Below are 18,131 nucleotides of genomic sequence, written 5' to 3' on the forward strand. Positions count from 1 at the left end.
CCCAGCAAAAAGCACCTCTGAAAGTCCTGGCACATTCCTGCTTTTTTATTCCTGTGAGCACAACTGCTTCATTAACTGCAGAGCTGAGAGAAGCGAAGGATCTACTGAGGGTATCTAGGCAAGTAGCAGTCCCTAGACACCACAAAGCCCAGGAGAAACTAACTGCGAAAAGATGAACCTGACTTTCAGTCAGCAAATCTGAGGAAGAAGCAGATCTCTGCCTTGCAAGGAACCAGACGGCACAGGGTAAGAGGAACAACAGGCACAGAAAAGAAGCAGCTGGGCTACTGACCTAGCCAAGGCAAGATTTCAGACATGTTCAAACTCTCGCGTTCAGAAGAACATCCTTCAGCACCTGTCCCAAACCGCTGAAGCACCGCTGTGTGCTGACGAACCACCTCTGCGTGCCACCAGCCCAGAGCAGCTGGTCCATCAGCCCATTTCAAACCCTCTGGAGCCAAACTCGGCCTTCAGACTCCCGCATCAGCCTGGGCTCTCTGTTTAGAAAGGGAAGATCCAAAGAAAGGAACTGCACTATCATACGCAGATGAACAGCTTTACCCTACCGGTACTCCAACACAGAGGAAACGAAAAGCTAGCATTCCTGCTGCCGAGCAGCAAATAACCAAACAGTTGGCTTTGAACTTTCTTCAAAGTAGCTAGAAAAAGGCTTATGCAAATGAAATTAGAGAACTTCTTGGCAATTCTTCTGGTTTCACCAGGCAGAGACGAAGGGATTTAATATTAAGCTTCCTCTTTCTAGAAAATGAAAGTATCATCTGGTTTCAGAAAAGCATGTTGTTTAATTAGCACTTTTTTTCCTCACTGTGTGATAAAGTAACAATTTGGTTCCCACAGCATTCAACATAAGCAGCTTCCTCTCATGGAAAAAAGATGTGGGTGGTATGGGAAAAACAATCTGAGAAATATTTCCAGGTTTGAGACTGAGCTTTTATCCAGGCAAAGAAGACAGACACGTGGGGCATGCACTGGCCTCCTCACTCTCTTCTTTATGCCTAATGTGCACTAGGCACAAAAGTGGAGGTAAAAAAGGAGAGAAAAACCAAAAAAGCTCTCCAATTCAGAAATTATGGCTTTGAGCAGATAATATAATGAAGGACTAGAAAGCAGGCTGTATGAAGAATGAGTGGAGAAGCATTGCCACTGGCTTGCTGGTTTGAGGGAACGCATGAGCTGGAGATCAGGCCAAGCGATTGGTTTGAATGTATCCTGTACGAAACATGTTTGACAGGAGACTTCTGCAGGGAAAAAGCCATAGGAATCACCGCAAGTAGCTCATCTCAGAGGTGGGACTCTTGCTGCCCAAAAGCCCAGTAACCTGGTTGCTTCATAACGGAAATGTAGAAATTGTGCTGGCAGGATGGCAGGTGAGAAGGACCGAGGTAGAAGTTTTCTCTTCTCCCTCATCCCACCCAGTCTTCACCTCTTAATTTTCACCTTCCAAAGATGTTCAACAGTACCAGTCCTAGCCCTCCCCAAAGTTGCTGGGGAACTGAATGGTTAACTGTCCCATTTTGATTAGGAGCATCTCCCAACTGTGCTGTTTAATCTTAACTTGGATCTTTTGATGCTGCAACTTACCCTCTTCCCAAATAAAATTGTCACCAGAGTTGAAACAGAGGAAATCATGAACAAAACAGCGGTACGTGTCAGCAGCAGCAACTGGAGGTGCTGTGCACAAGAAGGGATCAAATGACCATCTTTATTACATAAGACACTTTCAGAAAAATCACAAGAACTGCCAGTAGGATTTTTGTTTATGCATTTACCTGGGCCATGCATATGGATGCAGTGTAGGTGACAGGGTATTTACATACGAAACCTTCACCAAGTGGACCATTATTTCTTGCCTTCATGCTTGCTCACACTCACCGTACGTGTGCGCACATATACACACAGACACTGAGGGGAGATTCACCCCTGATCTTGGTCATAAAGTCCTCTCTCTCAGCTATGTAACCAACAGCTCAGGACCCACTCTGGAGATGCTGTTGTAGGAAAGGAAGGAGACTCTTGTCTGTCAGCCCACTGCTTCACTGGCTAGTGAAGCTCAACAATAAATGGTGATGGAAGTTCGGAAACAGAAAGAGCCTCAGCTATGGCAGCTGGATGCCACTTCAGAGAAGGAACCTATAGCCCTGCAGACACCCCAATGTCCCCAAAGAGCGCTGCACCAGACACTTGGAACAAACCTTTGCCATGTGATTACCAGTGTTTGTTCCTTTGAGACTGCAGTCAGATTTTGCCCAACTGTCTTAGCCTTGGCACTGAAAACAGAAAGTACTCTGAGTGTAAACTATTCTGGAAATCAAACCACATCCGCGTTTCAGTTCTACGATCCCTGAAACTGGCACCCCAAATCAGTGCTACTGCTGGTTTCATTTCATGCCTGAATTCCCTTCCATACAACAGAGGTAATAATGCTCCATGTCACGGGGCTCTAATGACAGCAAATGAATGTTGATGAAGTACATAACCAGCGGAAGACAATACTTCTGCCCTCAGGACAGAGTTTAAATACTGTGTGTTAAACTGTATTCTCCATCTTAAAGAGATGTATTCTCCATCTCTTAAAGGGACAGTGGTGGTAGAATGTGATCTTGTTAAGGAAAACTAACACTATGCATAAACTCCCAAAACTGCCCTCAGGGAAACTTCCTTCTGGCATTTCCTAACTTTACAGCCTAACTAATGTTATTGTTAGCACGGTTTTGCATGTGTGTTTAATGAAATTCGATAACAACTGCACCATATGGCCTCTTTGAGACCCCATTAGCGTCATGAGCGAAGTGGCATCCTTTAAATCCACTGCACTGCCAAGACAGTGGAAAGAAAAAGAGAAGATCTACAAACGCGGCTACGTGACAGAGCACTGAAGAGAGAGAAGGTGGCTGCAGGGATCTCAGGGGACAGATGAGACTGGAGACCTTGGACTTCAGGGACTAGAGGGGCGATGGCTCTAGTGAGTCCAGACACTTCCATACAAATTGAACCCCCTCCACTGTCTTACCTGACCATCTAACTCCCTCTCTCTCTCATCCAGTGTGGAGGAAGAGTGCCTTGGGGCAACTTGACCCAACTTCTTGACTAGACTCTTCTGCAAAAGGGCCACCAGAGGCCTCTCCTCAGATACACTTACGTACACCCTGTACACTAAAGTACCCAGGCATGCAGCATAGAGTACTGCCCTGAGCACATGGGACTTTCCACAGAAAGTATTGTGAAACCAGTATTGTGAGAGCTCAGGCTTCTTTGTAACACTAAAACTCTTTTTAGCACAGCAAAGAAATTTAGACTGAATGATCAAGGCACATGAGACTTCCCAAGAACTGTGCTACTATTTGAGGAATAACTGAGCACTACTCTGTGCAATTACAGTGGGGAAAAAAGGCCTAAATACATGTAATGGTTGTCCTTAAATCTTCTCCCTTCTTTCATTTTGTAAGGAAAGCTATGCTTCTTTTGTAGCTTTGGCTGAGAGGAAGATCTCAAGCCTCATCAGTGAATGGTAAACACGTACAGCTTTGTAGCAAGGCTCTTCTGTAATGGTGTATAAGCAAATACTTCAAGATGTCCCTGAAGAAGCTGAGCATTCCCAGCACACTAACGTACTGAAACTAGAGATATTCAGTCCAAATGTTGAATACCAATTTTAAAAATAAATATTAAACAATCCAGCTCTTTATGTGAGGACAAAGTTCAGATGCTATCCCTGGCCAATAGCCCCCAAGGCTTTCAACTGGGCGTTTTGCACTGAACAAAGAACTTGCAGATGACGACAAACAGACAAAATGCCCAACGGGCAGACACATGAGAGAACACTGGATTTAGGTCAGTTATGCAGGGAAAAAGAAACTTAACTTAGGCTTTAGAGCAGCTGTCAGTTTTTTGTTTGGGTTTGTTTTGTTTTGTTTTTTTTTGAGAGAGATTGCCCAAGGATTTAAAAATAAATAAACGGGAATTCCACTTCTGCAAATGAGAACATCACAAAAGCAAGCATGTTGCAATGTAGACTCACTATAAGGAATGCAAAACGATGACTGCCAGGAGACTTTGTTACAGGGAAAGATGCTTATCAAAGACTTTGGGACAGAGGGAAGACAAGAAAGAGGAGAGCACAAGCTGAGACTTCACAAGCTGTTTAACAACAACAAAAGCCAAGCCAAGGGGGGAAGTTCCTCCTTTCCCTACAAATAAAAGCCCTACACATCCCAGAACAGTTCTGAGATCTAATTCTCTGTATTGTCTGAACTGGCTGTCTATACTTCGAAAGTCAAGAAATTAGGGTTCTTGGCACAAGAGTATAAATGTATTCATGCTGTACTCCAGGGCTCAAACACCACTTAACAGAAGACCCTGCTTATTATACCAGATGAAAGCAGTGAAGATTTCAATCAGCTCCTGATTATCTAGAGAAACAGGGGGCTCAGGAAGTAAGGCATAATAAACATATACATATGCTATGCTCTAAGAATACACAAAGTTTTTCTGGAGAAAAGGAGAGAGAAAAAAGGAGCGGGATGCTATTAATGATGGAGTTCAGAGATTCCCAACGGGTCAGTCCACACATTCCAGGACCATCCAGACATCCAAGACGCAGAAGCAGCACACACAAGAGGGAGTATGTCAGCTCTGCTGTCAGGCCATACTGACTCTGTAGACTGTATATGATCCAGGCTGAAGCAACCACCACCTGGATGTTATTTTCTGTATCTGCAGCCAATGCCACAGGTCTTCTTTTTAAGGCTAGTTCTCCAATAGCTTTCCAAGGAGCTTATCTGATATATGGGATCGTGTGTGGATGTTTACTCACAAGCCCTACTGGGCATATGCTGGCTTATGCTGAGACTAGTAAAATGCATCAGCATCCATCATGTGGTTAAACTGCAACCGAGAGGTCAATCCTGAAAAAACAGAAGCTAGCTGACTCTAAGGATTTCGGTCTTCGGCTAAAGCCACAGTGAATAGTGTATGCCAGGAACTGTTGTTTCTATGTGAGCTTTCAATGCGGGTTTCAAGGAGCTCTTTACGGAGCACACCAAGGGACACAATGCATAAATACTGCTCAGATTCACCGGAGAGATGCTGAAGGTTTTGAAGGGGAGACTGCCAACTTTCATTAGTACCAGTCAAGCACATTTACACATTTCCTGGCAATATAACCAACTGTGCAATCTCCCATTCAGGTGGGGGCTGTGTTTGCATCTATATCTTCCCTTCCAAATTCTGTGGCCTTACCTCTGCTGAGCAAACCCTGATCCTTGGGAAGTCCCTGTGCATACTCTACCTGGCTCACACAGGGCAAGAGGAGCTGCAACCTCAGTTGAGGGCAGGGAGCACAGCTGAGGGAGGAAGAGGAAGCTCTGGCACTGGTGCTGCACAGACATTTGCAGTGCCTACCTGCATGACGTCTTGGAGGCTTTCAATGAAGGACAGCTCAGCCTCCACCATATAGAACTCCGCCAGGTGCCGGCGACTCTGCGAGTTTTCCGCTCGAAACGTTGGGCCGAAGGTGAACACGTGGGTAAAAGCCCTGCAAGGCAACAAGAAACAGGTAGGTCAGGCCCAGCACACGAGTGAGTCTGCTACGCTGACAGCCCCATCCACAAGCTCACTTTTCTCCCAGGATCTAGGAGCACTGATGTTTCCAGTTCATCTTTAACCAGTTTAACGGCACTGCTGGGTATGCTGCTATTACACTGCTGCAGCCGGGCATTAAGAGGGGTTATTCACACCTCTCTGTGACTCAGCGAGGTTGCACAAACCCTGTTCAGCTTTCACTGAACACCATTAATGCTCACGACACTTCTTGTAGCTGTGTGGGGAGAAAAAATGACATTCTGCAGCACCAGACCATTGGAGAAGCACCCAGACTTTGCACCTGTCCAGCTCCCCTCGTCCACATCCCTTCATGTTTGTGGGGCTGCATGGTCCGACCGTACCGGGTGCCGTGACCGCCCAGAGCCCAACCGAGCAGAGAGGGTCCTGCTGCTGGAGCTGCTGGGCTGGCGGTGGCACAGAGAGGGGACAGCTGGATCCCAGTAGGACGGACGCACAGCCTGCAGCGTGCAGTCCCCCTCTAGCGGTAAGACCAAAGTTGATCGCCGAAAGAGCCTTTGAGATACAGAACTGGGCTCTTTCCACACAGCTAAAAATGGTTCAGCGAAAAGGGGTCCCTACTGCAGAGAACACATCTGGGGTATCAGTTTATGTTGAAGCAACCAATGCATTTCCTACCATGAAGCTATTTCTCCAGTAACCTTCTGGAGAGTCTAAATACATCCTCTCTCATTCTGCAGTCACGTCATGCTGCGATACACAGGATACAAAAGCCTTCTTGATTCTCCACTGCCTTCGTATGAACCCTTTGTGTCGAACAGCAACACACCTTTAGAGGTCTTATTTTCACCATGGGGAAGTTGCACTCCAAGCTTCACACTGTGGGCTACAAACACTTGGGCTCCTGGACATCCTCAAGCCAGCGAGAGCTTCCCCAACAGATGCCATGATAGCTGTCCTTCCACCCACGCTGCATGGGAAGCAAACCACGACTGGGGAGAGAGCAAGCTGCTTCAGAATAACCATGGACTGGGCAGCTGCTGTCTCTGGTACATCTTTAACTTGACATTATTTTTAGCTGTAGACAGCATGTAGGAGAAAAAGAATCTGATCAGCAGAGGTTAAGCACAGTTTAACCCTCATGAAAGGATGCATGCTAATTGCTGGGGCTGACATTTGACTTGCATCTTGCTCTGAAAGCTTTCAGCTTAGAGAGGATGTTCGACGATGGTTCTGCACAGGCTAATTTTGTAAAACTGAAGTTTAAATAAACAACGCCACAAAAAGCAGCATTTTTCCTTTGCCCCTTACCAAGGCATCTGCGCTGCAAATAAGGGAACACACACATTCTGCTTCATTCATCTGTTCCCTCATGCCACAACATGGTTACAAGTTACAATCCAGAGAAACAGCACTTTGGTCGTGCTTGAGTTGCTAGTAGTAAACACACCAGAAGAAAGTTCCAGGTCAAGATTTTGAATACGTAGCCTGCCTGTAGGTTTCTTTTCCCCACTGGCTCTGCCTTCCGTGCTCCAACAAACACACCTTCTGTCTCTACTTTGCCCCCATACCTGCATTCTCTCATACCCAACCACAGCATCTACAATGCTAATGAGATTTTGCAGCAAACCTGTTTCCTCAAGCACCATTTTCAACATGCCTCTTTTCCCTCTGCTGCCTTTCTCGCTTGCTGCGACATTACTGTAAACTTCTGCTGTCACTTGATCATCCTCCTTCAAACTGCCCTTTGCTAGAGTGTCTATAAAACCTCAGCAATGTTTAGATAAGCGATGTACCAAGACTATTACTCACTGCACAGGTCAGTATTATCTCATCAGTTCCTTGCGCTCCCCCATCTGTAGCCATCTGTTGTCTTGGGTTACACAGAAATGCACGTTCTTCCTCACGAGGCCTTTGTGAGCTTTTTTTTCCCCATGTTCCTAAAGCACCTGGCACAACAAGGTCTTGGATTCAAAGCTTAAGAGTCTTAACTGCTATAGCAATACAAACAACAAATATGAAACAATGAGTCACTTGGCCAAAATTGTTCAATGTTTAAGGCAGAACCAGTCAAAAACTTCTGCTTGCCAGGCCACGGAGGTTGGTCTGCAGTGGGAACCAGGAGACGTAGGTTCTCGTGCTACCTGTGCCCATGTTTCAGGCTTTTGCTAAAATATTTCCACCTGGGGCTCTTCAGCTAAAGAAAGAATATTCCCTAAGTAAATCCGTTTAGTCACAAGTTCAGATGGACACAGGACAAAGATATTTTGAAAATCTTGCAGTTGTTGAAGTACCCACCCAGGACTGCTAGGTTTGATGTGCAGGTCTCTAATTTCTCCGTGGCATGAAGTCCTCAAAAACTAACACTTAAATCTAAAGCACGATACCAGCTGGCTAGCAGGAGATCCCGTCCCACAGAGCAGCAGCCTGGCTTCAGCGAGACACACATTTTTCTGTGGCTGTCCATGCGCGGGCACCGACTCTTCACTCAGTGTAGGTCACCGTGGCAGACAAAAGTGGCCAGCAATGCAGGCTACCATGAGCACTGTGAACTGTCCTTCAGCAGCCCACTGAGTGGGCTAGTCACTAGTGACGACTAGACACTTATCTTCCAAGGGGCTTGCTGGCTGCAAGGTACCGAAAAATACCTAAAAGTAATAAAATACCTGCAAGATACCTAAAAGTAATAAAAAGACCACCTTCTTGCTCCAAGATGTCAACTGTGGTCAAACACTTCACAGTCACAGATCGATTCTGTGCTGCAGGAATTCAGCCTCTCTGTGCCCGAGATGGAGCTTTTGGGGAGGACAAGTGCTGAACAACGCCCACAGGAACCGATTTTGGTCTTTTCCCAGTTCTTGGCATCCAATCTTCTCTACCTTGCACACCGAGCACCACCTACATTTACAAAATGAACTATTAGCGCTGCGACTTCACGGACTATCCCAAGGTGCTCAACAGCAGCAGGCGTAAGGGCTTGGTGATAGCCTGTAGAGAACCTAACCCCACTGGTGTAGGGCTGAATTTGCCCTGGAAGAAAGGAGGAAAAAAAAAACCCAACCCCCAAACTCAAAATAAACCCACATCTGCAGGGAGGGGAGGAATCCTTCATTTCTCAGGCTAGTTGTAAAGGGAAAAGACAGCTACAAATAACTGTGAGAACTTCACCACGATCCTGGGACCCTGGCAAAAGGAAACTAGCCAGATGTCATGCTGGCAAAGCGATCAAAGGAGTGCAGTAAATGCAAATCATCTGGTAATAGCAATGCAGCACTGACCAGAGGCCTGCACATGACAGAGAAACACAGCTAAAAATACACATAGTCACTGTTATCAACTCCGAGCGTGAACAATTCTTTTTCATCCCGGCATTCATATACTGCTCACTGTGCTCTGCCATTCTAGACATTGAGCAAATGCACACTACATACATCTGACCTTTATTTGTACTTCACCTGCTATTAAAAAACATATCTGTGATTTTACACACTGCTGTATCACACTGAGCGTGTACAAACACATTCAAACCGAGGGATGGGAGCTGACTCCACTCCCATGTCACGGTACCGAGGGCAAGACCAGTCGTTCTGTTCTGTGTGCATTCAGCACCTAGCACAATGGAACCTCAGTCCAGGCTGTGACTCCTCTGCTCTGCGACACAAATAATTAATCATTTAACATTCCCAGACCTCTGCAAGACTTCCAGCATTTAAAAATAACTTCAAAACGCTTGCTAAGTCTCCAGAAGTGCCTAGGTCAGTTGGGGTTGTGGGCACTCGAGAGTCTTTTAAAAAAAAAAAGTAGTGCTAATTCCTCATCTCCAACAAAAGCATGCACACAGGCAGGGAAAAAAAATAAAAGCAAGCCCAGTAATCTGTTGAGCGCTTTTCCGTAGCCATTAGAGGCAGAGCAGTAATGTCTGTAATGCTGTCCTTGTACCAAAGGACACAAGAGAGGCTTTGAAACGAGTCCCTTTGCAGTTAGCTTCACCCAGATCAGAGCTCTGGACGGCAATCCCAAGCGCATTTACGCAGTTCACAGGCGCTGCCGGGGTCGACACCAGAAGAAGGCACAGAGCCGCTTAATTAATTGCTCCCTTTCTGGGCCTGTATTTGGCTCTGCCCAGTTCTCTGGGAAAATCTGAGAGCTTAATGGGGAGGCCAAGAGGATACCCACAGCGCTCCCTCCGACACACCGACAGGCTGCAAAAAAGCAGGGGCCCATCCCGGAAGACGCCGAGCTTGCTCGCCCCAGCCCAGCGAAGGCCTTCGGCACCTTCCAGGCACGGGCTCGCAGGAGTCCCTGTGGAAGCGGCGAGCGGTGATCGGACGCGTTGCCGGAGCACAGCCGTCCTTCGCACGGACGATCGCTTGGTGGGGGCTCATTCTTGCACAGGCTGCGTTTGTGGTCTTGACGTCCGAGCAAAATCTCCACTCTGGAAACACCCAGGAACAGAGAAACTTTCCCCTTTTCATCCTCATTTTATGCGCTGCTAAAACCCTCTTCAGAAGTAGCTACCTCTCCCCCTTTGAGAGCTTTACGCCACGCAGAATGAAAGCTCATTTCATTTGAACTCGTTGACAATTCATTATTGAGGCAGTGATAGAAACCAACAGAGAAGTATACAGTATCTGCGCCCAAAGCTGCTTAAAATCATCCTTTTAATTAAACTCATGCACTGTTTGTAGGCTGGGGCGTCTCTGCCTTACTGGCAATTTTTACACTGCAATCCAAATATAATTAATTGTGCCGATGGTTCCCAAGCCAAGAATGGATTGCGCTCCCTTTCTGAGCCAGGACTCCACGCTGCTACCGGGGTAATAAAGATGTATTTGTGCTGTCGAACCGAGGGGACACAACTCCGAGCAAGGCTATTAATCAAGAAGATGCAATCCCCGCACAGTCAGCCTGCAGCCCATGCCAAGGTCACACCGCACTGCAGTGACACAGCTGGAGGCAGAAGCTGGTGGTTGTGACTCAGAGTTAAGCACCAACCCACACCAGTACACACAGCTATTCATTTGCACGGTGCCCTTGTTCTCACCCCAAAATACTACAGGTGTCTGCATAAAGACAAATTCAGTGATTACTCAGACATGGTCTGCAGTGAAGAGCTAAGCTGGAAGGTGGTTTGTGCCAAATCTTCTCTTTGGCCATGCTAAATGAACACAGCACGGGATCCTTCCACACAGTATGTGTGTGTCCCCCCCACTGTCCACCAACACCCTCCCCAAAACACACACTAAAATCTAGATTGCAAGAAAATCTAGAAAAAATAGCTTCTATCCCAAGGACAAAACGATGCATGATGTCAGCAGAGGAGGAGAGGAGAGCAAGGTGACCCTAAATCCCAGGAGCTTAGCTTCATCAGGCACGCCGCCCTTTCCCTCAGGAAGGAAAGAAATTAATAAAGTGAGCCATTCCAATTAATTGCACTCTGTTCCGGCACGACCATATTCATTTTGAGAATGGAGGACCTGCCCGCTCCATCGAAACAAGCAGATGACTTTGCTCAGCTGCCAGGAGACACCAGCTGGCTGCAGTGCTTGACCCACACGTGACTGGGATTGTTCTGGCATGCTGAAATTTCTACCTTGAAAGATATTCTGGCCCGATGCAAGAAACCACGCGCACGCAGACAACCCTTCAAACATACCGATCCAATGCCTCCAGGGTCTAGTTTTTAAAGGACCTGGAGACCCAGGGCTCCTAACGATGCCAGTGAGGTACGGGTGCCCAGCAGCTTGGAGAAGAGGGAGAGTGTTTTACATCCTTGAGCTGGACTTACTGTGTTAAAATGAAACCTCAGCATTGGACAGAAATTCCTGGTTTTTAACCTCAATGTAAAAATAATACTCCCATTAGTATTGTTTGGTGGTTTGGATCTTGCACAATGAAAATGCATGATTCTGGTGGAAAGGCGACAAAGGGGGATGGGACTGAATTTTATCTAGAAAAAAAGCAGGAAAAGGAGTTTTAAAAAATTCCTGATAGAATGTGCCACTTCTGTCTGCTCTCCAAGGCAGCGTAGATGAGAAAAGCCGCACACTGACGAGGGCTTTTACAGCAGTCCATGAGGCTTAGGCCTGGGCAGAGCTGGTGTGCTGAGCGCTAAGGTTTCAGTTCGCACTGCGACGAGAAGTCCTTCCTTTTGTAATGAGCCAAAAAGAAATACCTGAATTAAAATGGAAAAAAAATGGCTAAGTTCCCAGACAGGGACTGGGAAGTGCCAACCTTCCCCCTCAGCCCATCGGACTGAAGCAACGCAGCCACTTCCCTCGCTGCAGCCTCCGAAGGGCAGAGTCCCACCATGCCCGCAGAACCCTCCCGCCACGCTCTCTGCTCCGGCTTCCGCGGCGAGAAAAGAAGACGGGACGAGGATCCTCCCCGGGCTCTCCACCTCTGCTTGAAAACTATCCAGGCACACCTGAGTAATTAACAACGTGACCCATACACCCTAATTATCTGGCAAAGCACCCCGCATTTTGCTTATTACACTTTACACACACTGTATGGTTCGTTTACAGCTGGCAGGAGAACAGGGGAAAAGCGAGGCAAAGGAAACAAGAGTTACTCAGAGCCGTACAGTGTCTTCTGCTCCAGGCTCAAAGATCTCATCAGCCTGGGTCCTCCGCCCTTTTCTGAGACACTGTTGTACTTTATTCTCAGTGGAGTCTTGTTTTGTCCTAGTTTTGATATTATTATTTCTAATTAAAGTCAACAAAACAACTGATTAGCAATGGTAACTCAAGCTGGGTTGATGAAAGCCACCAGGGTAGTTGAGCATTTATTCAAATAACCATTTCCCATGCCCTAGCGAACCGAGATCTTCTACAAAGGAGTTGCATAAAATGTTTCAAAGATTGAAATAAAACAGGGAGTAAAGATGTTCTTCACAACCTAATGATCCCAGTGACTCTTACTCTAAGCTGTAAAAACACATTACCAACTTGGGGGACGGGGGGGAGCAACTGCATTTAAATCTTTTTCCTTTCAGAGTGGAAAAAACACGTTCTCCAGGAACCGCATTATCATAGCTATTGAAGAGGATTTTTTTTTTAATATTTTTTTTTTTCCAGATGGACACTGGTTCTACAAACTCCGCCAATATGAATCACAGCAAGAAACTGCATCGGTGAGTGCATTACTGCACAAAGGGAACCATGGCTCAGGCCACACTGCATAGTTTGGATGTAGCTATTCAAAATCTCAAAGGCCTCAAATTCCACAACAACTAAAGAAAGTAAATAACTACACTAAAAAAACAATTACTAGAAGATATATTAAATGCAACACGTTCCAGCTACTATGACATGTATCTACATCCATATTCTACTTCAGGGCAACAACAGCAAACCCTTGAAGAAATTCAGAGCGCACGCTACTGATCTGTGCACCTATTTTAAGGAAAACTGCGGGAGCAAAGAGGGATGAAGCTGCCTGCCTAAACATCTCACACCAGAGACACTTCTTGAGGCACAGAGGCTTCCTGAGAAGCAGGAGCTGCTGCCTGAATACAAGGCACATTCGTGCTCTCGTAAGCTACCAAGGTCTACCACGCTGTTGAAAGACACCGATGGTCAGCGCAGCTGCAGTAACAGACCGCCTGTGGGCTTTTCACCCGCCTCACTCGTAAAGTAAAACAAGTTCACAGAAGCCACCATGAATGTGGCTACTACAGCACAGGGAACACGTGGCAGAGGGTTGTAACAGCCCTACTGTAATTCCAGAGCCAGCTTCTTAACCCCCTGCAGCTCCCACGGTTTCTTCTCGGCAGACGCACAAAGCTAAGCTGCAAGGCCCTACACAAACCTGGGTGCTGGGATCTTCTGACACGGGTCCTAGATTTAGATCAGATGTAAAGAACAGACTCTTCACTCTGAGGGTGGTGAGGCCCTGGCCCAGGTTGCCCAGAAAGCTGTGGCTGCCCCCTCCCTGGCAGTGTTCAAGACCAGGCTGGACCAGGCTTGGAGCACCCTGGGCTGGTGGAAGTGGTCCCTGCCCATGGCAGGGGGGTTGGAACTGGGTGATCTATCAGTTCCCTTCCAACCCAAACCATTCTGTGGATCCGTGGCACCTACTACTGCTTTGAATAGGGAGGACAAGATGTTCAGAGAAGGAAAAGGGACAGTGTACCGGATTTAAGACAGAAACAGAATGGTTTATCATAGTGTACTTGTAAAAGGAGGACCAAGAATTTCAGCTGATGACACCTTTCACCAGATGAGCACAAAACCCATTCTGTTGCCACCTGCACTTTGTTTTCACAGCCAGGAGATAAAATAAAGAGCACATAGTCCAAGACACTGCTGGGATTATACTCAGCCCTTCGTGCGTGGACCCCAGGGCCGTGGCTGTACTGCAGCTACTCTCAGCACATTCACTGTGCTTCTTGAGAGGGGACTACCTGCTTCCTCTCCCAAAAAGGTGGAGAGGGAGAAAGAATCAGCAGCATATCCACACGGACAGTAAAGCTCTGACTGACCTGCTCACAAACAGGGAAGAACTGGGGGTGAATGTGGTCACTTGGGCTGCAGTCCTCACAACAGTTCAGGGTCCAGAGGAGGACTGGGAAGGTAAACAGCAGAGCTGTTTGGACTTTGGACTTCAGGAGAGCAAAATTCTGCTTATTTAGGGAATTGCTAGGTCAGTAGTAATTCCCTCAGAAGCTGCCACAAATGGGACAAGTATCCCTTGGAAAGATGATTTTTCAAAAAAATTTACTGAGAGCTCAGTAAGTTCCACCTGAACACGAGGAAGAGCTTCTTCACTCTGAGGTTGACGGAGCACTGGAACAGGCTGCCCAGGGAGGTGGTGGAGTCTCCTTCTCTGGAGATATTCAAGACCCGGCTGGACAAGGTCCTGTGCAGCCTGCTCTGGGTGACCCTGCTTCGGCAGGGGGCTGGACTGGGTGACCCACAGAGGTCCCTTCCAACCCCGACCGTTCTGTGATTCTGTGAGCAGCCAAGAGACTCCCGGCTCACTGTTGTACCTACCGCGTTCATGTATTGAGCCTCCCAGTAATAGAAAGTCATTAACAATCACTGCAGCAGTCATGAACCAGACTGAAGCATGCGGTAATTGATTCAAAACAGACATGTCACGGTTGCTTTTTATAGCTCCAATTGAGTGTCAGCCTAATTAATGGAAGTTACTGTGCTAATTATAAGAGTCTGCGTTGTGAGTCAGACTCCAACAAATGTGCAAGAAATGTCAGAGATTATTTTCAGGCATCCAAGATAAATAATTACACTTATTTTTGTTAATTCTTAGCAACAGGAATGTTACACAACTGGACATCATTCCTGCAGCTGCATTCAAAAGTACTTAAAATTGTACAATGTAGAGCAAATATTTCCTTGCAGACAATGCAATCCATTCCATCATTAGCAAGGCATCTTGGAATCAAATTTCCAGTCTGCATTTGCCAGACTACTGAAAACGAAGCCTCTTCTACGGAAGGCAGCCTCAAACACCTCTCTTTTCATCTCTGCAGTGTTTTCTCAAGCACCAACCCGAAATGACAGCTATCTCTCTCCATCTCTCTTCCGTGCTTTGAAAAGCAGTCAAGTACTGGCATTATAAAAGTGAAATCACTGCGATTTCAGCAGCTTCTGCAACCAGCAGGAAATTCACTGCGTTCAGCTCTACGACTCAGGCAGACACAGCTAAAACGGTCTGGGTGACTGAGATTTTGTTAGAGCCTCTGTGCAACCACAAAAATCAGTTTCAGGATTGCAGAGAATATCTGGAATAGGCAGAATAGTAGCAAAATCCATGATGGTTCAGAAAATAAGGGATGTGCTGGAGGAGAGGGGAGTGGGATTGTTTATCTTCCAACTAAACCAAGTTTAAGAGCCAGACATTAACAGGCAGATGTCCGTACGCAAGGCTGAGCTTTTAAGTCAGGCACAAAAATACAGGTCCTGGGGAGAGATGTTGAACTGAAAGTGAACTAGAGAGCGAATTCACCAAGATGGTCTTGTGGCTGAGATTGGTGGAGAGAAAACTGCGAACGAAGCCAAGAATAAACTTAGAATGACAGAATAATTCACAGAATCACAGAATGTTCGGGGTTGGAAGGGACCTCTGTGGATCACCAGGTCCAACCCCCTGCCAAAGCAGGGTCACCCAGAGCAGGCTGCACAGGACCGCGTCCAGCCAGGGTTTGAAGAATATCTCCAGAGAAGGAGACTCCACAACCTCCCTGGGCAGCCTGGGCCAGGGCTCCGTCACTCTCAGAGGGAAGAAGTTCTTCCTCATGTTCAGCTGGAAATTCCTCGGCTTCAGTTTGTGCCCGTTGCCCCTTGTCCTGTCACTGGGCACCACTGAAAAGAGTCTGGCCCCATCCTCCTGACACCCACCCTTCAGATATTTGTAAGCATTTATTAGGTCCCCTCGCAACCTTCTCTTCTTCAGGCTCAACAAGCCCAGCTCCCCCAGCCTTTCCTCGTAGGAGAGATGCTCCAGTTCCCTCAGCATCTTCATAGCCTTCCTCTGGACTCTCTCCAGTAGTTCCTCATCTTTCTTGAACTGGGGAGCCCAGAACTGGACACAGTACTGCAGATGGGGCCTCACTAGGGCAGAGGAGAGGGGGAGAAGAACCTCCCTCGTCCTGTTGGCCACACTCTTCCTAATGCATCCCAGGATACCATTGGCCTTCTTGGCAGCCAGGGCACACTGCTACCTCATGGTCAACTTGTCGTCCACCAGGACACCCAGGTCCCTCTCCACAGAGCTGCTCCCCAACAGGTGCGCCCCAAGCCTGTACTGGTGCATGGGGTTGTTCCTCCCCAGGTGCAGGACCCTGCAATTGCCCTTGTTGAACCTCATCAGGTTCCTCTCTGCCCAACCCTCCAGCCTGTCCAGATCTCGCTGAATGGCAGCACAGCCTTCTGGTGTATCCACCACTCTTCCCAGCTTTGTGTCATCAGCAAACTTGCTGAGGGTACACTCTGTCCTTCACCCAGATCACTGATGAAGAAGTTGAAGAAGACTGGGCCAAGTACTGACCCCTGAGGGACACTACTACTTACAGGCCTCCAACTAGACTCAGCGCCGCTGATGACAACCCTCTAAGCTCTGCCATTCAGCCAGTTCTCCATCCACCTCACTGTCCATTCATCTAGCCCACACTTCTTGAGCTTGCCTACGAGGATGTTATAGGAGACAGTGTCAAAAGCCTTGCTGAAGTCGAGGTAGACAACATCCACTGCTCTTCCCTCCTCTACCCAGCCAGTCATATGCCATTGTAGAAAGCTATCAGATTGGTCAGGCATGATTTCCCCTTGGTGAATCCATGTTGACTACTCTTGATAAACCTTCTTTTCCTCCACTTGCTTAGAGATGACAGCCAGAATGAGCTGCTCCAACACTTTTCCCGGGATGGAGGTGAAGCTGACTGGCCTGTAATTCCCTGGGTCCTCCTTCTTGCCCTTTTTGAAGATTGGAGTGACATTGACTTTCCTCAAGTCCTCGGGCACCTGTGCTGTCCTCCAGGACCTTTCAAAAATGATGGAGAGTGGCTCAGCAATGACATCTGTCAGTTCCCTCAGCACTCGTGGGTGCATTCCATCAGGGCCCATGGATTTGTGGGTGTCCAGATTGCTTAAATGACCCCTCACACAGTCCTCCTCGACCAAAGGAAGGTCATCCTCTCTGTAGGCTTCCTCTCTTACCTCCGGGGCCTGGGATTCCTGAGGGATGGTCTTAGAAATGAAGACTGAAGCAAGGAAGTCATTCAGTAACTCTGCCTTCTCTGTGTCCTCCGTCACCAGGACACCCGCCTCATTCAGCAGCGGCCCCACATTATCCCTAGTCTTCCATTTGCTGCTGATGTACTGGAAGAAGCCCTTCTTGTTGTCTTTCACATCCCTTGCCAGATTTAATTACAGGTGGACCTTAGCCTTCTTCATTGCATCCCTGCATGCTCTGACAACATTCCTGTATTCCCTCCCAGTGACCTATCCTTCTTGCCACCTTCCATAGATCTTTCTCTTCCATCTGAGTTCTGCTAGAAGCTCCTTGCTCATCCATGTGAGTCTCCTGCCTCCTTCAGGACAGAAGGGACCTCAGGAGGTCACTGGTCCAGTCTTCTGCTCAAAGCAGGGTCAGTAAGGAGGCCAGACCAGGTTACTCAAGGCTTTACCTGTCTGAGTCTCGAAAACCTGTAAGGATGAAGAGTGCACGGTCTCCCTCAGTAATCTTTTCCATTGCTTGACTTATCTCTTAGTGACTTTTTTGACCCATATATCCACTCAGAAATTCTCGTTTCAACTTATCCCCAATGTCTCTTGTCCTCCTGTCATTCACCATTGCAAAGAGTGGGCTTCTCTTCTTGAGAACCTCCTCACAGGTCCTAGAAGGCTGCTATTTGGTTGCCCTTGAGCCCTTTACCCATTTGCAGGGAACTTCAAAAGAAGGCGAGATGAACAAGAGAGGCTGAGAGGAGCAGGTAGAGCTTGTGGCAAATGCAGACGCATGAAAGGGGGAAAAAAAGAGTAAATACAGCCAGTGAGTTGTATTTCTTGGTAACAATTGGTTTTGGCTGT

The 18,131-nt window shown here is 47.3% G+C and overlaps 1 protein-coding gene across 8 annotated transcripts in view; it reads right to left on the reverse strand.

The window, feature by feature from the left end:
- NARS2 (asparaginyl-tRNA synthetase 2, mitochondrial) overlaps positions 1–18,131 on the reverse strand; it is a 74,304-nt gene that overhangs the window by 21,467 nt on the left and 34,706 nt on the right. For all 8 annotated transcript variants that reach the window (XR_012763439.1, XR_012763440.1, XM_075416233.1 and 5 more), the window contains exon 7: positions 5,422–5,554. Coding sequence is in view for 6 of the 8 variants with exons in the window: in XM_075416233.1 (XP_075272348.1) it covers positions 5,422–5,554 (133 nt within the window). In the remaining 2 variants the exon portion in view is untranslated. The remainder of the gene's footprint in view (positions 1–5,421; positions 5,555–18,131) is intronic.

The sequence above is a fragment of the Opisthocomus hoazin genome, chromosome 1 (genome assembly GCF_030867145.1).
Source record: "Opisthocomus hoazin isolate bOpiHoa1 chromosome 1, bOpiHoa1.hap1, whole genome shotgun sequence".
NCBI lineage: Eukaryota > Metazoa > Chordata > Aves > Opisthocomiformes > Opisthocomidae > Opisthocomus > Opisthocomus hoazin.